The following is a 25691-nucleotide window of genomic DNA, read 5'->3' on the forward strand; positions in this document are numbered from 1 at the left end:
GACAACCAGTCCTTGGAGTGTATCACAAGAGGTACTCTGATGAAAGGGGAAATAAAAAAAAAAAAAGAAAAGCACTTTTATCCAGCAGAAGAGAACCCAGAAGAAAATTAACCTTTCAAAATCATTTATATTTACATCAGTATCTGGAAAAAAGAAAAAAATTAACCTTCACTATTAGAGCTGTACACCCAGCCCCAGACTGAAGAGAAGCAAGAACTGAGAGCTATGCCTTCCAGCTGAACACCTTAAGGCTGTTTCAAGAGTGGGGCTGCCATACTCTACAGGGACTTCCATCCAGCCTGACAGAATCCTTGCTTTGGCTAATTTAAAAAAAGTATAAAAAAAAGTTATTGCTACTCTGCCAAGGAAATAAAACAATCTACAGGAGAGAAAGAAAGTGCATTCCAAGTCCTCTCTAAAAAAAACCCACAAGCTTACCAGCCTCTATGGGCTACAGACACCCAAGTACTAAAGGTGAACCAACAAGAGTCTCTAGCAATTCCTCCTTCATTCTAGCTTTCTTCCTGCAGCAATTAATTTTCTTCCCTGTAAAGGCACTTTCTATATTCTATATCCTTATGCAGGGAAACACTTCCAGTTTTCCATCCCAACAAACAGAACAGTCCCACAAATACACAACATTCAGAAGGAATTTTAATTAACAAAATGGTCCAGGAAAGGGGAGGGAGAACCCAAAAAAACAGGCCATTGCATTTGAACGGTTGCATGTCAGTCACTAGGTATGCCTGCAAGCCCATGCACAGGAAACCATTTGGACCTTTGTCAGTGCAGAACTAGTCTCAGCTTCCAGAACCACTTCTCTACTCTTTCCTTATATAAGCTAAATATTATATACATATATAAAAAAAATACAAACTTGGGTTTGTTATAAAGTGGCTTCTCTCTCTCCCCCTCCTATGCTTGCTTGGCACATGAACGCATGCAAAGCTAGTAGGCTCTGAGGGCTGCACAAACAGCAGGTTTTGGCAACAAAAAAAATAAACACAGCTAAAATAGATAAGCAAGATTAAAAGCCACTGAATTGAAAACCATATATTTTTCCAATTGTATAGAATTAGAACTACAGCTACGACTTAAAACTGTAAGAGTCTGTCATCCTCTCTCCCAACTCATGTCAAAGTTCATAGCAGCATAACACGAGATTCCTCAAGAAACATCAAGCCAGTGTTCTCTGCTTCAGGAGTGAGTTCACAGGTCAAAGTTTAGTCTGTCCGAAGGATCATGGGAGGATGCTCACTGTCTTCATCCAATCTAAGTGAGTTGGTTTCATCTTCCAGGCAAACTCCACCCACAGCACCCAGGTCATCTGTATAGGCTGGAGAGAAAGGAAGAAGTAGTTGGGGGATCAGCAGCACAGACTAAGGCTTGGATCCAAAGTGAACCGTTAGAGGTGAAGCACCAGACGTTACCTGCAACAGTTTCACTGCCACCCTATGTTTGCTTTTATCATGACCCTGTTTCTCCAAGCCAAGAGCAGTTTATGATTAAACTACTCTGTGTATGCGGAATGTGTACTCGTGCTTAGGGCAGGCTGATATTTTTAATCTCTACCCATGTGTTACAGCTGCAACTGCAGTACTGATGCTAAACATGCAGCCTGTCCTTCCTCTGCAGCTGCAGCACTGACCTGAGTGCCAAAGATGGTAGAAGCTCCACTTGGAGAGCTGCAGCATTAACCAAATTCTCACTCTCTCAATTTAATAGAGCAGCAAATCAGGCTAAAAGGTCACTGTTCCCATAAAGGAATGATAGGAGCACTTATCAGCCTTGTCAAAAAAAAAGAGGGGGGAGGGGCTATAATTCAGATGCTTTGCATGAGGTCTGGATGCAGAACTCCTGCATGAAAGGAGATGTTAGGGCATCTCAAGGACCATTTGGCAAGTACTGCAACTATCACTACAGTTATCAACCACAATTTGAGACAAAGTTCTACTCTGAAAGGAGCAAAGATGGCTGATCCATCTACAGGAGGCTACTGTCCATCACAAGTGCTCTTTTCCTGCTGCTCAGCAATGCTCCACACCACACCCGCGGTTACAAAAAGCTCACTGTTGAAGCAGACGAGCTCACGCAGCCATCTAGAACGAAGCAATACGCAGAGGTACTCTCTGCCCCCTTTCCAGCCTTCTCCTTACCATGCCTTGTGGGTGAGGAAGGCACGTATGTACCTTTAGTCACAGCGGCACTGTACGTCTGCGCTACCAACGGCCGGTCATGGGATGCAGACTCTAGAATTTCGTTGGCTGGCTCCATACTGCCATCGAGCCTACACAGCAGAGAGAGGTTAGCTGGAGAGGTGATCTACCCGGGCATAACACAGCTTTAGTTGACAGCTACAGAAGAAAATCTCATTAGACTTTCAAGAATAATACATATACACATGCAACAGGAGGAACTTGGTCCTTCCATTCCAGAGGACTGTCAAAAAGGCATCTGACAACACTTTGTATTGAACACTGATGACACATCAGCGACATGCTTGCCTCTGACATAGCATCACAGTCTAAATCCTAGTAGCTGATACTATGAAAAAAAGACTCAAAACAAGAGTGCATGATTAAAAAAAAAATTACCATTCCAATCAGTGATATTACAGATCGTCTCCTGAGCTCTGTCCACAACAGAAGCATTTGCTTTATACACATATACTAGAAAGCCCTCTAGTAGCGAAGGTACTAGAGCATTTCAAAGATTAGGAACTTGAAAAAAAAACTTCCCTCTGAAACCTCACTTCATCTAAAAGTGAAACCAGAGGTCATACCTTAAAACATTCAGATAAAGGTATGATTTTTGACAAGCATTACAGACTGACCAAAGCTGAAAACTAGAATTATCATTGTGAGTTAGTGACTTTAATTCTATGATTGATCATGTAATGACTAAATTACTGTTGCTTTTCTCACCAAACCTTATCAAAAGATAACAATGCCTTGTCATATTTTCCTTAAGTGCTCTACAGTACTGCTACAGAACATTAGTTGGCTGGCCTATATGCAAGGAAGTTTGATAAGGACAGCAGCAGAGAGAGAATACAGATAATTTCATAGGCCAGATTCCCCTCTGTGAAGTCACAGTAACACCTCTTTCTCATGTCTGTAACCACTTCATTTATTGATGAGGAGGATGGTGTCAGTCATTTCCAAGTTCTTGTTTAAGTAAATCAACTCAAACTGCCAAGTAAGAGGAAAGAGGATCATACAGCTAACAGCGATTGATCCCTCACTGCAATCGGACAGTGTTAAGTTTCTGCTGGTAAGTGGTGCTTAGTGTAGCAGATACTAGGAAGGCAGGCACAGGGGGATTCTGAAGTTACTCACTTGTGTCAGAGATCTGGAAAAAGATTAAAGAAATGAGCTGTTCTAAGCTAGACTTTTGCAGAACAGAAGTAAATTTAAGAACAAACTGGATTTTGCGAAGAAATGAAATACAACAGTCCTCAGCTAATGTGGACTTACTTGTGCTGCTTCATCAGTGTGCACTCGCCTCCTTCTTGGGGGTCTAGGTTGTACATGTAGAGATACCCATCAGCAGCTCCCACCAATAAACGAGGGATCTTCTGGATTCTAGAAAGGGTTAGGGGAGAGCAACAGATTAATAAGAATTTAAGAAATTACACTCTCCTCCCCTCCCATGATTTTAAACCGTTATTGTCCACTCTTGCTCCTAGACAGGGAACACTTAACAGAGCACCTAGGAAAGAACCGTGCATAAAAAAAGGCATAACCACACCTTAGGGCTAATGGGATGCTGCAGGAATCTGTCAACTTCTATGTAACCCAGTAAAACAGATTCAGAAGTTACCATCCTGTTACCAAGCTTTGTGAACTCCAGAGACAAATATTCTAACGGGAAGTATTTACTTATTTCAGAAATGTTACAAGGCTTAACTATTGTTTAAAGGGTGCTTTGAGATCAGAGGAGTAAGAGTACAGATGTGAAGTCAATTTAGGATAAAAACTATAAAACCCCCACAAATAAGCTTACGATTGGCTCAGCTTATTGCTTTGGTAGCTGTGCCAAATGGGACCTGCCTTTGGTGAAGACAGAATAAAGATTATATTTAGTCCTCACAATTAACTTTAATGAATGCTATGCTGTTTTAGAGACAAGAATAATACGGACTTGCTTTCAAAGACTTCTTTAATTGTTAGTCTGGATTGCCTAATTTTGCAATTCACTAACCCAACACACAGTATCACTCCCCCTAGCACTAACGGAAGCAAATGCCATAAGCCCATGGGTTTGTTCTCAACATTCTTCTTTCAAAATTAAAAGACATCTTTAAACAACGCTTAGAAAGAGTCTCTTCTCATCAAATATTATGCCTTTTCCTCCTCCCCTCACAGCACTGCGAGGTGTTAGCTCTAACACATTGCTCTTAAAGTGGAAGAGGCTTTGAAATGATTACAGGTGACCCACTGCTCTGCGGAGATGAGGTTATGTTCTACAGCGTCAGCCTCTCTGTAGCCCAATGTGGCAACCCAGTGGGGTGCTGAACGCAGCAGCCTCAATTTCTTTACTCACGTGGCAAGTGCACAGATGTTTTTGTGCCCACAAAACGGCAGGCGGACTGTAGCAAAGGCTCTACCCTGGTTGAACATTTCTGTTACTTGAGAGGGCAGATAGCTTGTTGAGGCCATCAGCACTTTTCCAAAGTAACCTGTCCAGGTTGTAGGCTCTTCCTGAGGTCTACAAGTCAGAAGAAAAAAGTGACTGACTTTGCCTTCACATTAGAGAAAAAGGTGTGTAAACACTTTGAAACATCTTTTTATTTATAAAGATATTAAGCAGCTATTTGTTTCTCTTCGGAAATAACACCCTTGAGAACTCTTAATTCACTTAATTTATGCTACAGGACACAATGTATCCTACAGTACCCTCAGCCTGTTATTTAAGCATGTTTGATTGCAAACTGATACTTCTGCTTATAAAACTGCATTTCATAAGGTTCATTATACAAGAGCATGACCTACTGGAAAGTGCTACACTTCAGTATTTTATTCACCTGTCTATCACTAAGCAAATCATTGTTTTCAACAACTTACCTTCCTATGGAAGTAAGACTGTCCTCTCAAATCATAAATAGAAGCATTTTACAACCCGGTGCCTTTTAAAGCCCTATAGGCAGATGGAAGGCATTGCTGAGATAGCTCTTTCCATATAGATGTCAGAAGCAGCAAAACACAAATGTAACTGAAAATGTTAAAACCGCTCTACATTTCTCTGCCAAGGATGGCCAATTTGTTTTTGGCAGAAATACCTTTTCTATTCACCGGGAGGACAGTACACAGCTCAGCTACCCTTGCTGATCTGTAAATGACTTCTTAAGCCCTTTACTTTACAGAAGCGTTCAAAAGAAGTCTGTCCACACTTTGGAGAACTCATCCTGTTAAGTATTATCAATTTTAAAGCCTTTTCCTCGAAAAAATCTAAGGCACCTCTGAAACCTACTTTTCTTTCACAGTCTCAAGTTTGAAGATATGCACCGTCTCTGTGTTACTGGACGCAGACAGAAACATGCCATCCATGCTGAAAGCCAACGAACAGATGCTCACACACCTGGGGCGGGGGGGGGGAAAGAAAGGAAAAACAATAAAGCATTATTTCTGACATTCTGATACCGTACCCATTAGTGTAAGAAGAAAGCTAGTATTAACTAACTCATGGGAATTGACTTAAACAAGAATATTACTTCTCCATTTTGGTAGGCAGAAGTCTTTCTGTACATTCACCACTAAGGAGCTCCATAATGTTCACATGAGCTGTACTGTGAGAGCTGGGAAACTGTGGCTGCATGGTAGACTCACCTGCTCTTCTTCTGCCAGAGATTGCAGGTGATTCGCAATTAAGCCAAAGTATTTTAATTAATAATTAAGCAGATTTCTCAGTCACCACTGCTTTGCAAATAAGAAAAAAAGAACATTTCCACAGTAAGCACTCTGTATTCTCCAATACCATCTTAAAGCACTTCAAGAGCAAGATCCCCATTAATGATGTTCAACTCTGATGTATACCAGATATGGGGGTCAATTAGTAACAATTTGAACTCAGTCCTACCTCTGCATAAAGTACAGTAGAACCACACATTTGCTACTATCACAAATCATAGGACCATTTCACAAGTGCTATCAATGATCACAGCACTAGCAGGGTTTAGAAGAGAGAGTATTAGATGTACTGCCTCCAATTGCCATCAGAATACAATATATCTTACAAAAGGTGACCCACTTTAAACAAGATCCCTCACCAATAAATCTTTAAAAGGCAAGAGGGAGTATAATTCTGACAGGATTGATTTATAGAATAGTCAAGTCCAAAGGAGTGAAATTGGAAGACATTCAAACTGAAACTGTTAGAAGTGTATAGCTAGGGATGAATGAAGATGAAAATAGGCAAAAATCAGGATGCCAGCTCAATTGCAGAACATGCTAGAGATCTACCATACAGAATGAGCTTCAGATTATTAGCCCAGTTGAACTTTACCTCTTCACTCCCCTCCGGAATTCAAAGAGTTTCTGTCCCTCTGGAATGGAAAACACTCTTATTACTGTCCCCTGTAAAGAAAAAAATAAATCATTTTTCATTTCAAGTTCATTCATTGTGTATTAGGTCCAGTGAGCAGAGTACAACTACAAGCAACAAACCATTTTGCTGTTAACTTATTGCTGTTGGTGCACACCACATACTAGCATGAAATATTTATGGAGCTTGCTCGTGGGATGTGTTTGAGGAGTAGAGAAACAAGAAGAGGTGAGAGCTACTAATGCAGAGAACAAGCTGCGCATCAAGAACAGCCTTTCTTATCATATTTGATCATGAAAATGACCACACTAAACAAGTACCACAAGTACAGTCACCTGGATGTCTTTGTGCCTTTATCAGATGCAATCAGTTACACCTTTATATTCTAAGCTTATTACTCAAATAGCAGAGGCTTCAGACTTCTTAATTTATACAATTTAGATGGACAATTTGTCATCGTGTGCCAAAGACTGGCAAGACACCTCTCTATTCTGACTTTAACTGTCTTGTTTTCATTAGGAAGAGAGCATCAAATCAAGACAACTGATTTCTAACAAGTATCCTGCACTAAAGGGAGAAACACTTAGAGGATTGCCCTGATTACAGCCAGATTAAAATGTGTTTATCTAAATAACCTTATTATCCAATATTTCACAGCATGGAAATCGTGTCAAATATCATTAACAGTTCCTAACTTAGATCTGCCATTATAACTGTAAGCCTTCTTTTTTGGCACTTGTGCATGGAATTGTGCATGCTTAAAATTACTTAAAATGATTAGAAACAAATTTCATTTTTATCACTGTTGGAAAGTCAATAAAAAGCCACCTTACCTTTTCTGACGCAGTGGCGAGTTTAGTACCACTTGAGTCAAATGCCAAAGCAGCCAAGGGACTATCATGAGCTGGGATCATATTAGCAGCTCTCTGCAGGAGTGAATCAATAAAATATAATCTTAGTTCAGTACAGGTTAAAAGCTACATGCTTGCATCTTAAGACTGCATATTTAACAGCATCCAAGGCAAATATGGGTCCTTATTTTACAGACAGCTTCAATACTTGTTTCAGTAACTGCTAAGTACATAAATTATCAGTGAAGCATGTGCATAGAGAGTACAAGCAGTAGAAGAATACTTAAAAGACAGTTCAAACTGTCTTTTAAAGAAGTTACTTTACTTTGCTCCACCCATCTGTCCAGCTCTACTCATCAAATCTAATACTAGAGTCTATTTCCTTTGCTGACGTTCTGTGAAGCCTAACTGTAAGAGATACTGCAAACTGATGCAGAGGAACCTAACAGTGTCTAGTAATTACTCTCTAAGTTAAGCCATTCCAAAAAACTGCATCTTTAGAAGTAGAAACAGCATTCACAAAGATTCTTACTAGATTGATGGTGTCAAAGACTTGTACTTCTCCAATAGTTGCACTTCCTGGATAGGCCAGGTAGCAGTTATCGTTGTTTATTGATAAAGCACACAACCCTAGAAGGGATGCAGAAACAGAATTAGAAAGAGGCAAATTTCAAGACTTATGCAGCAAAACTTTCTGATTCTGTGTCTGAATATTACAAAGGTAACTCAAGTTATCCTCACAAGGTATCAACAGAAACAGAACAAGTATGAGCAATCTCAAGAGTCCACCTGCAACATACTCAACTATTTAACATAAGTCCAATATAAAACAGAAAAGGAAGAATACCAATAGAGCTACAACAACTGATGAAGCAGTAGAATTTCCCATGTCTGCTGTGACTCCTAAAGCATTAACCCGACAAAGCCTTTAACTATACCAAGGGCTGGCAAAGTCCAGTTTGTATCTCTACTACTTCTACCATTTCAACACATCCACTCTAGAAGACTAAAATACTGGGAAGATGCAGTTAAGGCAGAGTCTGCTATTTGTTCTCAAAAACCTCACCTGGATTAAAGGGTAGGCTTTAAGACAACACTCATGTATTTCATTGTTACTTTTATTTGAAAGGGGAATTAACAATGCTACAGTTCCCTGCAGGAATGTCATACGTTGACACAGAATGCACTTTTCAGAGTTATGCTAGCCTCTAACAAGATACTTACCTGCAGGATTGGGAGGTGTCTCCCTGATTGTATGTAATACCTTCATGTCTCGTATGTTGTGTATATAAAGAGACTCTTCCAGACATACTATCAGCCTCTAGACATGGGAAAGAGGACGAAATGCTGATATCAAACTGGAGTTTATATTAACTTATCAATCCTAAAACAATTGTATCCAAAAATGCAGTAGGTACCTTCCAATAGAGAAAAGGTTGTACCCACCTGATGGGAAGAAACAAGAGTCTGACAGAAGATACACAAGATACACCTCTTGACAAGGCTTCAACAGCGCAATACTACACTCGGTCACTTGAACTGACCAGTGCACTTGACTTCTCTCAACCACGCTAGTGCAAATTGATTTAAATGAAAATGATTTACATTACTAGTTTAAGTCAGCAAGCCAGAAACCTTCATTTAAAGCTATTTAATTCTTATTCTGTTCCTGCCCTTATGTATTCCCCCCCCACGCCCCCCCAAGAGCCCAATTCACATATGGAAATAATTTTCTACTTTGGCTAAAAAGAAAAAACATACAAGACTTTTTAACCATTTATAAAGCCTATTACTTAATCATTTGTGAGGGCCTTTTTTAAAAAAAAAAAAAAACACCTTTAAGTTCAACATCTCATTTACACTTTCACAGACTACATCTGGATGACTAACAAGATGTTGCTCATTTAATGCTACCTCACTATGCCAGAAATCAAATTAGCCACCGTTTCCCTTATGATTTTAAACAGGAATTCCATCTTTCCCACACCTGATTTTTGCGGGCGAGGATGGACGCTATGAAAATTTTCTCCTTCAGATGCCATTCTCTACTTTGAATGAACTGGTTAAAGACAGAGAAGTCTGTATTTGCAGGACAGCCTACTAAGGATTTAGTAATAAGCAAACAATGGTTCCAGGTACTTAAAAGTTTCACCAGTTCAGTGATTTTTTTTTTTAAAAAATTATTTTTTAGAAAGAATTCAGCAAACTGTATTTAAAACATATAAAATGAATAGATAATTAACTTTAGGCCTGAACAGAAACCATCAGTTTCACATACTTTCACATTTAGGATCACAGGATGATTCATGGGAGGGACCTCAGGAGGTCTCTAGTCCAACCTCCTACTCAAAGCAAGCCCAGCTTACTCAGGTCATTTTCCTAAGTAAATACATAATCACAGAACCAAAAATACTTAACCAAGTATGAGTACTGAGATGCCATACAGAAGCTACAGTTGAAAAAATACAAGTTAATTTCAAATAGCAATTCTGTCACCAAAGGAACAGACATCAGTCAGCAGAGGAAGTGCCAGAATAAGATCCACAACCCCTTCCCGTGTTTTCAGCTAGTCAAAATTACTACTCACCTGTCTATTGAGTTTGACAGCCAAGATGGTGTTGGAGTAACTGTAGTTGCAAATCTCTGTCCCCTTCTTAAAGTGACAAACTTTCAGCTTGCGTGGAGCTTTAAGGCTAACTATGGCCACCAGACTACTGGAGAACAGCCTCTCCACAATGCACACATCTTCTGTGTCAGCTGAGGAATCACAGCAGTGAGGGAAAAAATACAGAGATTTCAGAGAAGAAGAATGATGCACATCAACAGGAAATACTGTCTAAGAAAATACAGTTTACCACCACAAACATTCTGCCACAGCAGCTCAGACTCAAGGTGGGATGCAGAACAGCTTTTTAAAGCAGAAAACCTGCACAGTGAATGCTGATTTACAAAGACTTCCTCCCCCCACCCTGAGGTGTCATGCAAGTTTATGCTTCAGAACAGAGTAGCTACCCCCCCTCCCCGCCCAAGATCCAACACAAAAAAATCCCAAAGACACAAAGAATGGCAAGTTGTCAAATTCCAGAATTTTACAATCTTCTCTCACCTCTGCAGAAATCTAAGAAAGCAAAGGGGTTTTGGGGTTTTTTTGGTGTGTGTTTTTTGGTTTGTTTTTTAAGCTGTATTATGCATGGAAGGGTTTTTGATGACCAAAAACCTTGGAGTTTCTGCACACCTCTCCATGAAGAAAGGTTATTGTACTCAAAGAAGTGGTACACTCATTTGTTACAAGACTGCTCCAGCCACTGATTAGTACTTTTACACATATCTTTCACCTAAAACCAATTTGTACAAGAATCACCAAAGCCCAGCATGTACACATAGCCATAAAACACGTTACTTTTGTCAAGTGTTCTGCTACAGAAGTGCTGGAGGCAAAGGAGGACCACAGGTCACCATTCAAAATGTGGGGAAGACAGCAGGAGGGAGGAGAGTCCAGGATCTCCAGCAAAGAAGCACTTTCAGAGCATCTGATTATAGCACAGTACTGGTCCAAGCTGGTAGGAGTCCAAGTCCTACCACCAGTTACCCTGGCACTTGTGCTTCCCCCTCCCAGCCCCTGAAGCTCCCCTCCAAAAGCTCCAGAGACACAGCAGACACAGTTTTCACAGCAGGAGAAAACTGGAGAGTTTTACCACTCTGCAGCTCTCCTGCAGCTACTGGCTACTCCCGCCCTTCCATCACAGAACTGAATTAAGACAAGCGACTTGAGCCTTTGGCCTTGATCCCTGAAACAACCAAATTTTTCAGAAGTCAGTATCTGTATTATCTCAATGCTTAACACATTCCAAACCATAAAATTGCCAGTAAGAAAAAAAAAAAAGCTTATTTCTGAAGGCTTCTGTTTTGGCCAAGAGACACATTAAATAATTAACTGGCACTGTTCTCATCAGCCATGACAGAAATTCCCTGAAAAAAGTTCTGTCCAACATTCTCAGCATATGACAATGTCATCACTGGGTGACATGTCTGCTTAGAAAGTGCTTTTTCTGGGAAGTTATTTCAAGAAAAAGAACAGAAAATATTTAATGCTCTATATTCTTTTGAGCGAGAGAGAAATAGCCTCCTTATGGAAAATGAGCAGATTTATACTAAGCATTTTCAGTATTCTGTGCAACATAATTGACTTTTATCTAAATCTCGTATTTAATATGGTACTTTTCCAGAGAAGACAAAACAGCTCAGAGAGGCTTTGAAAATTCAATTTCCTCATGCAACAGGGATAAGGCATTTTAGCAATGACTGTTTTCAAGGAATTGTTCTCCATTTTCCTAGTGCCACACACAACACATGAAAAAAATACAAAAATCTGCTTCAATAAATTTATGCATAGACTTTCAAATGCTGAGGTTTCATGTTTCTTGAATCAGACTAGTAACATAAAAGATTCTCAAGTATTTCACAGTATAGGTTATCAGCTTTCCGTCTAAGCCTGGAGTCCTTCATAACGATGGCATCCTTTTACCAGTCAGAAGACCAGCACGCAGAGACTCAAAAAACCACAGTCTGACTGCTCCCTGCTGCTGGGCGAGCACAGCTTCTTTCCCCATTCAGGGGCAACTGTGTTAAGACACAGCTTCTGGGATTTGTAACTCTCCCAGGCAGGCAGGAGAACTGGTATTTCAGAGTAGGAACAGCAGCAGATTCAGATGGAAAAAGTGCTGTCCTATGCTGCCCTGATGGGAAGAGCAGGCAGCACGGAAGGAAGGCACACAGGGAAGAGCACTATCAAGAACTAAGCAGTCACACACAGAAGAAAAAAAAAACTTTCAACAAGGAAAATGCTTGAGAGGTATAGACAATCCTTCAGTCTTGCCATAAAAAAACCAAATACAATACAGATAGTTACCTTTAGAGAAAGGCTTTGTGATGGGCTTTTAATTAAATTCACTTTAAAAATACAGGATGCACCTCTGTTCCTTTGTCTTCCACTAACAGCAAGAAAGGGTAAAATCTCTTCACAGCTGCCAAGTCATGTACGCTTCCTAACCAGCAACCATTCGAGTACCAGGTTATACTGCACACCCTACATTCAGCTGACCTGAATTAATCATGTTTAGAAGCACTAGTTAAGTCCTATAGTAATGCTGTTAAGCACAGGGCTTTTTCCCTATTTGTATTTTCTCCTTTACACAAGCGAGCACTGCCAGAAAGTCAGATTCAAAATACAGTAAGAACAAAAGCAGAACTGTAAAACCATTTAAATATCAGCAGCGAGGGGAGAACAAGCAAATACGTAACAAGATTACAGTTTCATAAACACAAGCATGTAGCATCACAGACAAGAGCTGGTTAGAACCAGCTAGATTATGATCAGCTGTGCTTTTATTGCATTTTTAATCCAAGAACATGAAGCATGTTATAAGCATTCATTAAGCCTTAAAGCACCCTCCAATCTAATACTTATTTTTACAGGAGGATCAACTGAGCAGGCAGTTAGGTGACTTGTACAGTCACAGTAGAAGTCAGTGATGGGAGCAGACAAAGAAACCTTCCATTCTTTTTCAGTCCTTCTCTCAAACACAAAGCTGGGGCATATTCTGCAGTCTCCTTTAGACACCTACACAAGAACTGGCAGATCAACCTTACAGAAGAGAGGGAGGGGTCCTTAGCAGTGCTCACTCAAAACAGCACAGTCTTTAGACCCACTTAAACTAAATTGGGAGGCAGGAGGCACATGTCTGGGAGGCCTCAAGATACCCTTCCTTGCAGAAAGGAGGTACCCAATACGTAGGAAGACCTCCACTCCCATATCAAGTTTTAAACAGGCATGGCTTGCAAGCCCAAGACTGAAAATTATTTAACTGCATACAAAAAATGATGATCTCAAACATTTAGGTCTGCTGCAGACACTGCATGCCCTGTGAGCAAAGGTCAAGACAAGCTGGTCAAACCATCAAATTTTTTACTGAATGGTACCTCACACTCTGTGCTCTGTATTTACAGACTTAACACTCATGGAAGAAAGATTACAATATCAAGAGGTTAAGCCAATACAAGCATCCCAGAGCAGTGAAGACAAGACTGAAATCAGCAGGTCTAAATTTCAATCCCAGCTGCTTTATCAGTTTATTGCAAGATTTTGGGCAAGGCACTTTATCCAATCTGTACTTTTTCTTTCAAGGACTACCTAGAAGAAGCAGTCTTGCAAAGTTCAGTCTCAGTATGTTTATTCAGTGTCTTGTGTAACAGGAGTCATCTTCACCGAGTCTCCTGGGGTGATATCAGGCCAGATACTGTAAGTGCCTAACATACTATGGAGGTCAGGTACCTAAACTCAAGAGCATAAAATGGAATTCAAGCCACTGATTAACCAGTACAACCAGACCATGACTCAAACAGAGAGATGTAGCTGCAACACAATTTAACCTGACCACAGGTGCCTAATTTGAACCTCACAATTACTTCTCTCCATTGACTGTATACAGAATGGGGCTGGCACCACAGATAATAGGTGATCTGAATCACACACCATTTTCAAACTTAAGATGCCACAGGGTCAGGTCACTTAGGGAATGGAGGCTGAAGACAACTCTTGTGTAGCATGGTACACCAGGATCCCACTATAAATGCTGACATCATAGCTATTGGTACCATCTGTTCACATGGGAGTTTACACGAAAGCAAGGATACTCATGCATAGCATTCATAGTTTACTTATTAGCTCCTCAAAAAAGCTAAGTCTGTGAACTGCTGGCAAAACAGGGGATATCACGTCTGCCCCAAGACTCCCTCCATTTCATCTCAATATCCTACTCAACTGTGATCAGTATTGAGAAGTTATGGGAACTTGGATTATACACCCTTTTGGTTGAATAATCCTGCAGCTATCATGTTAAAGTAATTTTCTAACAGCAAATATTAGGGTTAAATGAAAAGATAATCAAGGCTTTGTTTTCTTATTTGATAAAGGTATATTAGCGGTTTCCTGCCCCAATAGCCAGTATGAAGACTCAAAAGATACTCTTTCACAGCAGTAAATTCTTTTTTACGCCCAGCTGCTATAACACCTGGCTATTGGACACAAAATTGGGAAAGCGAAGAGTTCTCCTCATAGCTATTACCAAATTTCACAACATAGCAGCTAAATTTAAATACAGAACACTGATACATAGTTTTGCCCTGTCAGCAAATCAACTGTTTTGTATTTGTGTGATATTTCATCATACACTTAAGGTTCCTCTTATGCCAATTTCAAACAACCTGTGAAGAAATGAAACATGTCTTATTCTTCCCAAATATCCAACCAAGGGGATAAGAAAAAAAAAAAAAAGAAAGAAGATACTCACTGCATTCATAGATCTGCTCTAATTTGTCCACAGAAGAAAGAGAGAAGAATTTGTAGCCTGATTTACTGCCAACTGCAAGGGATCTGAAAAAGAAACAAGCCAGTCAGAAACATAAACTAAATCAGCTATTACTACCGTTGGACAGATTCTGACCCTATTCTAAAACTCCAGTTGGGTTAGCTCAGTAAGAAAAGCAATAAAAAGCTTGACTGAAAAAGCCACAATAGACACAGATAGCTTCCTCATCTCTGAAAAGGCCAAATAGCTAGAATCCTGCTTCACATTTTACGAAATGAGAGTTCACAGTTTAATGTAAGTCTACTGCCCAGTTCATACTGGGGATTTCTCCACACAAACTAAAAGCTTTAGTGTGGAGGAAAGATGATGACTTGAATAATGTAATGCAAACCAATTACATCATTGTCTCATCATTAGAGGTGACCTTCAAGACCTTTTAAACTTGGCTGTCTGGAGGTTTTTTGCTCTTTATACTGTAACCTTCCCCAACCACCCTAAAAGAGCATTCATTTATTATTTTTTTTTTTTTTAAAGGAATTAAAGACTGCCGACTAATTTTCTCTAGTTTTATTTGATGATATTCTAGCATCTCCAAAGAACATTGTTAGGTCTCAGTCCTACAAATACTCATGCCAAATCTTTGATCGGAGGCGCCCTCTTAAAAATGCTAGTCACTGATGTTTAAACAGATTTTAACAGCAGTAGAACATTAAAAAACTGACTACAAACCCTTCTTTCCTCCATTACTCAATTTTCACACTTAGCTCACAGGCCATTTAATTGCTTTTCCAGTCAGAGTCAAAGACAGGTCTTAAAATTTAAGATAGAAAAACCTTTAGGCTTGTCTTGCAGGTCTTTACACATCAAGGCAGCAGACAATGGCACATTATTATTTTCCCCTCCCCATGTGGAGGATGACTTTATGCCATAGAAAATTAACAGTCCATACAATTGTGCAGAAGTGTATTCGTATGCTTATAGTTCATATATTTCTTACTGCCAGGGCAAATGAAGAAAAACTAATTAAATTCCAATAAAACGTATTTCGATATGTCAAACTGTGGCAAGTCATTCAATACAAGGCTCAAGCCCAACCCTGCCAGTCAGCCTGCCAAAATGCCCTTCTGAACTCAGCAAGATGATTCCCTATAATTCAGATGCACTAGCGATTAGTTCTGCATTTAGAATACATAACAGATTCCTAGATTTCTTGCTCTTTCTTTATTTTCCTCTCACAGCTCCAAAGTGAGCCCTTTTTAAACTTCAGGGTACCCACAACATTAAAAAAAAATGTTCCTCAGATGGCTTACCCTCTGAAATTAAGATCCCAAGCTATAAAATCAACTTCTGTATGATGATATGACCTTCTCTTCTAGAAGAAAAAACACAACTGGCACAGTCTGGTTAAGAAATTATATCCGAGAAGGTTTAAACCTTGAAATTAAAATATGCACCATCCAGGCAAGAGAAGTAAGCCTCCCCAGATTCAATAACCAAGATATTAAAAAAAGTATATTAGGTTCAGAGACAGAGAAGCAATTATAAAACAAAATTTTGTTGCTGCTCCTAAATCACCTTAGAAGAGAAATACTGAATTTAATTTTACTTCAGACAAAATTGGTATGTTCAGCAGACTATATCTGATTAGTCAAAGATGCTTCAGTGTTTTTCCTCAACTACTTCTGTACAATTCAAAAAAAATCCACATTCTGTGAAAAAAATATGAAACTGTAATGTGGAAAAAAAAAAGTAATGAGTTAGCTTTTCTTAGATCATCTACTGCTTCCCCCAGAAGAAAGTTTAACAAAGAATGACATTAAAACTGTCACTTCACAAAGGTAAACAAGCACTCAACTGAGTTAAAAATAAATGGAGTCACAAGACTCCTTGCAATATAAACGATCTACAAAAGACATAGGATGATTTCCACATAGCAGCTATTTGTGAGTGTATTACTAGGCAGAATTGATTCCTGGATTGTACTTACAGCTTTAAATACAGAATATTGCTGTATCACTGTTTTACTGACAGTATCACTGAAACCAGTAAGGAAACCCATTTTTCTTGTCCTACTGACTACCCATACCTCATTTAAATAAGCTTTAGACAACGGCAAAAGCGAGCTGTTTACGTGATAAAAATCATTAGATTGAGTAGAAGCCAAAATGAGGCAGCACAGTACAGATCCTTCCATCCATGGCAACCGCTTTTTGTTATTTCTTTCAGGATCAAGGTGATGAAGTCACAAATCATTTGTTTACACAGAACAGTTCAAGTCAGTATAATTAAACCCATTTCAGTATACAAGCATAACTGCAAAACAACCCATTTTTCTTCTAGAACAGCATTCTCTATTTTGAAGGGTTTGGGTTTGTTGTGGTTTTTTTTTTTTTTTTTTTTTTTTTTTTAAATGGACTCTCAAATTACTTCTTACAAAACTATTGGAAAAAGGCTTTTTATATGTAATAAGAGAACTCACTAGGCTGAGTTATACCAGCATAATCATAATGATTTAAATCCCTCATCTTCCACCGCACCGATATTACACTTAAGCCCTTAAGACACCTGATAGCTATCTAAATGACCAAATCCACAAAACAAGTATCTAACCAAAATTACCTCACCTCCGAAAAAATGTGCAACCATATGGGGAAGAAATATGATCAATAAGCCATTCAGCTATTGCTCAAATTGACAGCGGCCAACAAGAAGCTACTGTAGTTCATCAGAAGCTCCTTTACAATGTGGGTGTTATGCTTTATTATCACCAATTTTCAGAAGCTGATGAGAGACTGAAATTGAAAATAAAATCAATATCCAAAAAAATTGCCTTTCTTCTTCTAACATTATGCTACACACAGGTGTTTTTTTAGATATATTATGTGTAGCCTCTATTACACACCTTAGATTGTAGACTTTGAGCTATTTCATCATCAAGGTTGTCTACTCAGTACGAAATTACCAATGTAGCTGTGATTTATGAAACTGTGTTTACCTGCTTTTTTCAAAGATAATACTGTAGTCTGATCCAAGACTACATAACTCTTGAGAGTATTTTCAAGAGTGGCTGTCATAAATAATTAAAACTAACCTCATCAAGGAACAGTGTTATGAGATATTTCACACACTCATTTCAAGATGCTGACATTCACTGTAAGTGCACTCACCTAGAGTGGGAAATCAGCTGGTTCAATCTCTCTGGCTCTTTAGAAACAAGTTTTTTCAGATGGGTTAGAATCGTACAGGTTTTCTTTTGCTTCTCTAATATACATACAGAAGGAAGAAAACCAGTTTTTCCCTTTCCATATCATAGAGGACCTTAACTATTAATCATAAATATTCTACATTAATCAGAAAGATTCTACTAAGGGCAGCTCTTTCAAAGATTAAAATCAATTGCATCTGCAGTATAAACACGACTCCAGAAGTCATTACTATTTTAAATAACTGGTTAATTAAACCTACTTTCATTACGATACAGTCTCATTATACTAATGCTCCACCTCATTTCAAAACCAATGTAAATTTCCAAAGACAAAACATTTTGTGAACAAAGGCTTATGATGAAGAGAGAGAAAGTAATAAGAAAAAAAAAAAAAATCAGTGAAATGCCGTAAGAATTACTAAGGACACTTACTTTGCTTTATTTCCCCCTTCCAAATGTCTGCTGAAACCAAAGTCATAACATCTTACAGACATGTCTTAATAGAAAGGTCAAGAACGTCATTATTTCAGACAAGAGCTAGATACAGAAACTCCTATGTTCAACAGATTTGTCAGCAACACTCTGACAACCCACAGGAGATATTCTCATTGTTCTTATATTAAAAGAAAACCAACACAAACTTAAATCTGCTACAGCAAAAGGCAACCACACTTGCTCATCACTTTACATGCAGCAATAGGCTTGGACAACAGCGAGTTCATAATCCAAGTAAACATCACTACTCTCAGGCCAAATTCCCATCCAAATTGTCACACACTGAGGAAGAGTTCCTCTGGCAAGCCTGCCTCAGCTGCTATCTCCACTGCAACAACAGCAAGTAACACAGCATACGATTGCTTATCTCAGCTATCTTCCCTGAGCATGAGAGCTACGTGATCACTCTTTCCTTCCTTTTTTTTTTTTTTTGTTTAGCTTTAAAGCCTACTTGAAATAAAGAGTTCTCCTGTCCTCAAGGTTCATAGGTGAATGACATCTGAACCCAGGAGAAACAAAGGCAGAGGAGTGAATGCTCAGCACCTAACCCTTGTTCCTCTCACCACAAGCAGTTTACTACAGAGATCCAAACATCACATAGTAAGGGAACTAGAATACAACTTCGGCAACATGAAGCATGCCATACAACTTTTGAGCCATAAGCATTTGCTCAGAACATAGAATGAAAGACTTGGAAACAAAAGGGCAGAATTAAATCAGAAAGAACAGATATATGGACTGATACCTGTCACATGTAACTCCACACATAGATCAAAGCAGAGACTAAAGAAGACCTTGCAAATAAGGCATACACCAGTGTTTTCATTAGGAGTCCAAATGCAAGGCTTCCTTTTCTCCTTTCATCAGGAGTCTGTTTTCAAAACTACAGCAACTATTTTGTTTCCAAGTGCCGTCACATGATTACTTATTTTTAAAAAGGTGACTAAAACTCCTCTACAGTCTGTCGACTTGCATTATTTCACAAGCAGGTTCTTTGGGTTGGATTTTTTGTTGTTGGTTTGGTTTTTTTTGTAAATGGAGTCTGAACACTGTAAGCTAATTTTTAAGTTCTTTCAAAGGCATTTCTCTGGGAATATTTGTGTAACAATTTAAAGACTGAAAGTTTTACCTATTTTTGATACATATAAGCTTTGAGATCTTGAAGTTACACTTTGCTTAAAAAGTTACAAAGTTCTATTACATTATGCATTTCCCTTACGGGTTTTAAAACTTGTACAAGTTTGTGAGGCAAGTTTTAATTTTTCATAAATGTATCTGTGCTCAGTTTTAGCAGCTCTCACAGAAGCAATACAAACAGCACGCAGGTTTAAGTTGTACTTTTTACCAAATATCTATCGTTAAAGATTTCCACCTGCTAAAACATACCTAGCACCAAGATCAACCACAAGCTTCTACTGCACGGTTTTCCCAGGATACCTGAATTCTGATCAGTTACTTCACTTTCATCTGCAAGCTGGAGCTTCTGCCTCTCAATCAGAGAATGCCAGTCATGCTGAGTTGTGCAATGATTGATTCACTGGGGAAAAGGGCTAGGTCCAAGACAAGCACACTAACATCTTCTGAAAATGACCTTCTCCATGTTTTTACTTAATGAAAACATATTATATCAAAGAGAAGCCACAAACCAACTGCTTCTGCTGCATTATAGGTGGAGTGTTTACAGGCAGAGTTCCAGTCCCAGCTAATAATTCAGAACTCTCGTGTAAATAAAGCTTAGGGCAGTATACAATAAAGAGGCAAGACAACACTTGCAATAATGTAGATACTACTCCAAGAACCAATGTCACTACATACAGCATCCATGAATGAACATTTGAAAAAAAGCTAAGTCTGGGGAAAACAAACAACTAAAAGCAAGATAGAGGATATCTGCTTCAGTCACGAGGGACTCCAGCAACTGGGAAAAGCAACAGGAACTTTTATGTTGACAACATTCTTCTAACCACCAGCAATCCAATCTCCCGAGACTAAAAGCCACCATGAAGCTCATCTCCTTCCTACAGGAGACAATAATTAATTACCAACCCTCCATAAAGCCTAGGAAAGGTTAGCTCAATACCTATTTTTACCAGCAACAAGTACCATCTTTTCCCAATACAAGGCAACTGGCTCTGCTGTCTAGGTAAGCAAGGCATATTTGAGCATGAGTGGAACTGGCACCTTGTTAAGTTGAAGGTAAAAGCTTTAAATGTAACAACAACAACAATGCGCCCATGTCATTTATTTTCCAGTTTTGTCTGTCAGCGATTTTTCTAATTACTGAAGCACACCTTAAAACATGATGCGAGCTCTACTGACTGGGAAGATGTAAACAAAGCTTGTCTTTCATATACTGGCTGAAAGAATATGCATTTGTTTACCTTGCCTGTCTGGAGAAGGACTCCAGTTACTTGTAATATAAGTTGAGAATAAGTAAGCTTTCTGAGGCCCAGCATGGGAAAGTGTAATTCATTCCTAGTAAGTACTTTTCAGCTCTTCTCACCTGGTAAATGGTGATCTTCTAGATACATAGGGTGGTACACCAATAAACCCAGAGAGTTGACTTCTTGTTTCTCTATTCAAACATGTAAAAGAGATCACGGCGGGGAGGGGAGGAATCAAATAAACTTCAGTTTAAAGAGCTTACACAACCACTAAACTCTACTCAGTTTAAGAACTAGAATGCAACTTGGTGATTTGGGTCACTTACCCCATCAGACAAGAGTTTTAGTAAGAAGCTGCTCACAAAGATGTCTGCAAGACTTGTTTTATACTTACTACTTTTCTTAGAGAGATTCCTTGGAGACACTATTAGAAAGAAGGGATACTTATTTGACATCACTCAACCATCTCATTTGTCTCAAAGTAAGTGGGCTTTTAAATTATTCTTGTAACTGAGACAAAAATATGAACAGAAGCCTTTTTAATATTTATGTCATTTCTATAATAGATAATTAAAAATGCAAAAATATTCAAAAATGACACAAAAGACCTAGTGTCCCAAGACTCTGAATTGCAGAGATATATGATCTATGGGCCAGGTCTGGATCACATAAAAAGATACATCACCAAAACTCTCATCAGCTAATCTCAAAGTGCTTTACATATAAAAATAGCATTTAAAAAAATTTAATCTACCTGCATAATGTACATTAGAATGCTGAATACCAAAAAAATCAGCTATAGAACAGAAACTGAAGAATACTTTTTGGATATTTATGAAAATGAAGTGGGAAAAGTAGCAAAATAGCATACACAGTTGATGAAAGAAGTCAGCCGGTTGCCCCTTCCCCGCCCCCCCCCCAATAAACTCAAAAAGGAATCACACTTTATTCTTCCTTGACAAAAGATTTCAAGGTCTACAAGCCAAAGACCACCTAGATAAGCTTATATTATATTTGTTTTCTTTTTACTTCTGTTTGGGGTTTGTTCTCAAGTCAAGCCTGCAGCTGTCTTGTTCAAAATAAGGGTTTTTTTGTCACAACTCAGTGATCTTTAAATATATACAGCTCTCCACAAAACTAAGGTGCAACTGAAAATAGGCAGTGGCTTTAAGGAAGGAGAAATGCTAATGCTTTTAGATCACCATGTTGGACAGCACAGTTTAACTTCAAAAACTTATACAATGACCTTTATAAACTGCAAAAGAAAGAGGTGACAGGTTTCCTAGTTATGAGGACTTGTTTCTCTAGTAATAGGTAAAAAATGGATGGTATCTGAGTAAAACATGGGCAGACAATGACAGGGTGAGCTTTATATGGTACTCGACCAAAAAAACGTGAAAAGTAGTTGCAAAAGTCTTTGGCTCGAATCAATATATGGATAATGATTTACTTACAAATACACAGAGGACTATTGCTTCCCCCCCATCATTTATCATGTTATTTACTGTTAAAGTCTCTTGTCTCAAATCTATCCAGCTCCACTTGTTCATCTCTTCACACCCAACAAAACCTACAAAAGCAAACAGAGTATTTCCTTCTGTGATGTGACCTTTCTCCTCAATCTTGGCAGTCACCATAAATAATCTTGTCACCTTCACAATCCCCATATGCTACAGTACATGCTGAAGACAGTCAAAGATCTCTCGTGAGGACAAGATATCGTTGCTTGTAAAACGAACAAGTTGTTAAAAGAACAAACCACCACCACACACGTGGATTATGCTCTGTGATGCCAACCTGAGATCATTTCCTCTTACTCACTTCCTAAAACAAAACTCCTCCTTTCTCAAGTACAAGTTCTTTCAGTTATTGCCCCCCAGTTTCATCTCTTAGGTATTTAAGACAGTCAAATCCTTCTTTAAAGGATCTTTAGTGCTCCAATTTCAACTATTACCGATTTCTTAAATTGAAAAATATTGCTTTTTAATACCCCATACAAAAATTAATATGCACTAATTAATCTAAATATGTTGCAACTGTTAAATAGTTTGCAAGATGTGCAGCATAAACTACCTGACCATTCCTAGAATTGAAACACAAATAAGTGCAGTTTCCAGGACTACATCAGAAAGGCCTCTTTTTCAAAATCGAAACCAAAAGAAGCATGGCATCATAAAAATACCTTTATGCCTAAGGCATGCTGCTTCAACACAAGCAGCAGACGAAAATAAAAAAGTTGTATGAAAACATAGCTACAAGGAGCTTTCAGATGAAATCTTTGCACCTCCTGGAAGACTTGGGTCTTCATGTTATCTCAGGCCCTCCTAAAAGCTGGACATCATCAAGAAGCAGCAACAGTCCTCCCTCCCTTTCTCAAAGCAACAGCGAGCAATGCCTAGCAAGTACGAGAAGGAAAAGCTCCCCAGGGCAACAACCTGCGGGAGGGAGAAGGCAATATGCTGCAACCACAGCTCAAGCAGCCCATTAGCCCTCTGCTGCGTGTCCCTACGAGAGCGGCCCCACGCCCCGCAGCTCCACACACGTGCTGGAAAGGAAAAGGGGGCTGTTCCCACCCCTCCTCGCTGCAGGGATGAGAGGGGCCTCAGCCCCACTCTGTGGCAGCGAGGGCAGAGGCTGCAGTGGGGCTCCCTGCCACGGGAAGGGGTGACACCAGGGAAGGGGGGGCCCGCCACGCCTCCCTCAGCGGCCAGGCCTCCTCAGCGGCCCCCGACCACAGCCCTCTCAGGCGCCCCGCGCCCAGGGCCCCCGGTCAGGCCGGGCAGCCCCCTCCCTCAGGCCAGAACCCCCGGTCAGGCCGGGCACCGCCCCCTTACGTGTTGTCCTGGTTGAAGTTGGCGAAGAGCAGATGGCCGCTGCCGGCATCGCCGCTCTGACTGGCCAAGTTCATGGCGGGACGGCCCTCGCCACCCCCGTCCGGCGGGGGAGGAGGGAAAACACCTCAGGCAGGCAGCACACCTCAGCCGCGGCGGCCCCGGCCTCCGCCGCGCACCCGCGGCCTCCTCATCCCCGCCGGCCCCTTGTTTACGCTGCGGGCGGCGGAGCGGCCCCGCGCCTGCGCCGCCCCGCCCCGCCCCGTCGGCCCCCGCCGGCCGCTTCCCTCCCGGCCACCGTACTGCGCCGCGCACGCGCCCGCCCGGCGGGGTGGGCGGGGCCGCGCATGCGCTCGGGGGGTGGCGCCGAACTCGGTTGGAGCTGGGGTGGGGGGTAGAGGACGCAGCGACGTTCCAAAGCTAAGCAGGGTCCGCCGCGGTCGGCGGCTGGATGGGAGACCTAGAGTCTCCAACTCGGCTGCGTTCCCGCTGTTCCCAGCCTCGACCGCGGCCGCCACGTTACTGTCACAGTCGCTACAGACCCTGCAGGGTCAAACCCCGCACGGTCCCCGCCCTCCGGCGCCTTCTGCAGTTCTGCTCCGTGCCACGGGAGGTCCCCAAGGCTCAGCAAATGGGGCAGCGGGCTCTGCTGCTGGGCACAGCCTCTTCCAGGGAGCTCGCAACTGAGCGCAGTGGCCGTGTCAGGGCCTTTGGGTGTCCCCAGCTTCGCAGGACAGCCAGGCGTGGGCAGGAGGCAGTTTCAGAGCAAAGGGATTCACGGGCTGCCAGATCCTGGGAGCAGCTTGTCAGGACACAATATAAATTGCCAGCAAAAAAAGGCAACTGAACTAGGAATGTCTGGAAACTGGATTGAAATCAAGGGTTTGGCCCTGAGAAGAGCTAATCTCTGGGAAATGAGCTGTGCTGGGGAGCGCAGGCGTTTGGGGAACGTAGGGTGTTGGGGCTGGTTTATCCAGGAGGGTTTGAGCGATGCAGTGGGGAGCAATGGAGCCGTCTCCTTCACCAGCCTGGTGGCACCCCGATGTATAAGGGACCCTCTGCGCTCCCCAATGTTTAATTAACCTCCAGAAGCTGACAAGGAGACCCCTCCAAATGGCTTAAACCCAAGCGGCTTTGCCCCGGCACCCCGCTGCCCTGTGTCCACCCTGCCACAGCCCACAGCCATCCCCAGCAGGTCCAGCCCCCCACGCTTGCCTCTGCCTCTGCTACAGCTGCTGCCAACCCGTCCATATGTCCGGTAACTCCTACCCATCCAAAATTTCTTCTCTTGCAGGGAGGTTTTTCCTGCTAAGAGATGGCAGATTTTAATCTCAAATTGTCTCTTTTCTTAGCTGCTGGCTCCAGCAGCTTAATGTGCCAGAAAACCTCCCTTCCTGGGGAAATGCGATTACAGTGTGCACTGCCAGGAGAGCCCAACACCACCGTCATAGCACCCAAAGGCACAGATATTCATGCTGTTCACAGCTGGGATCCTGCTCTGACCCATCATCGGGAGCAGGGAACAATGCACAGAGGTGTCTCCAGCTATGGGACTCCTGCAGGGTTTGGGGCTTTGCATATTTTGGGGAGGAAGCAGCCCTGGGCTTCATGACCCACTCCTCCTCTAAAGGAAAACTCTGCAAGACCCCCCCTGTTTTGGTGACATTATAAAAATGTCACCGCATTCGAGGTACCCTGAATCTTGGAAACTCTCCTTAACATCATTACAATTACTCAGATCTTTGCACCAGGGATGGGGGAGGAAAGAAAAGCAAGGGTGGTCTGGTGGCCAGCCGATATGTGAGGGGAGCTGCCATGCGGGGAGGGGACGCATACTGGCGGGGTACAGGTGGTGTGAGCGTGGACATCTCTGCATCCCACCACTGAGCAGCTCCAGGCTGCCTGCTATTCTCCAGGTGCCGGGTTTGGAGGCAGCGCTGGGGCTGGAGCCATTCCCCAGCACGATGCGTGAGGCTTTGGTTGCCATAACAACTGGATTCAGGCTTCAAAAATAG

General features: G+C 41.1%; 1 protein-coding gene across 9 annotated transcripts; it reads right to left on the minus strand.

The window, feature by feature from the left end:
- Window positions 1-632: 632 nt before the first annotated feature.
- On the minus strand, window positions 633-23927 carry WIPI2 (WD repeat domain, phosphoinositide interacting 2). Of its 9 annotated transcripts, none has more exons than XM_074841383.1 (14): window positions 23680-23911; window positions 22300-22415; window positions 16072-16133; window positions 14744-14826; window positions 9982-10151; window positions 8619-8715; window positions 7927-8024; window positions 7377-7469; window positions 6505-6575; window positions 5473-5580; window positions 4546-4710; window positions 3477-3584; window positions 2190-2287; window positions 633-1336 (listed from the first exon to the last, which is right to left on the minus strand). In XM_074841383.1, exons 1-14 carry the CDS (start codon window positions 23726-23728, stop codon window positions 1224-1226), a joined length of 1431 nt encoding a protein of 476 aa, XP_074697484.1. In that variant the 5' UTR covers window positions 23729-23911; the 3' UTR covers window positions 633-1223. The 9 variants fall into 9 exon arrangements, with proteins under 9 accessions (XP_074697484.1, XP_074697483.1, XP_074697490.1 ...); XM_074841382.1 differs by having other exon boundaries at window positions 2157-2287; XM_074841389.1 differs by lacking the exon at window positions 22300-22415 and having other exon boundaries at window positions 2157-2287; window positions 23680-23922.
- Between the last annotated feature and the right edge of the window lie 1764 nt (window positions 23928-25691).

Source organism: Strix aluco, chromosome 15, assembly GCF_031877795.1.
Source record: "Strix aluco isolate bStrAlu1 chromosome 15, bStrAlu1.hap1, whole genome shotgun sequence".
In the NCBI taxonomy this organism is placed as follows: Eukaryota; Metazoa; Chordata; class Aves; order Strigiformes; family Strigidae; genus Strix; species Strix aluco.

What these genes read in the sequence shown, in the direction of transcription:
- WIPI2 (XM_074841382.1), bottom strand. Translation starts at nt 23,728, where the DNA reads ATGCCGGCAGCGGCCATCTGCTCTTCGCCAACTTCAACCAGGACAACA. An exon ending in AACTTCAACCAGGACAACAC is followed by an intron (nt 22,416 to 23,679) that starts GTAAGGGGGCGG and finishes TTGCTTTTGTAG; the next exon opens with GTTTTGTTGGGTGTGAAGAG. An exon ending in CTTGAGACTGTGAAAGAAAA is followed by an intron (nt 4,711 to 5,472) that starts GTAGGTTTCAGA and finishes TCTGACTTGTAG; the next exon opens with ACCTCAGGAAGAGCCTACAA.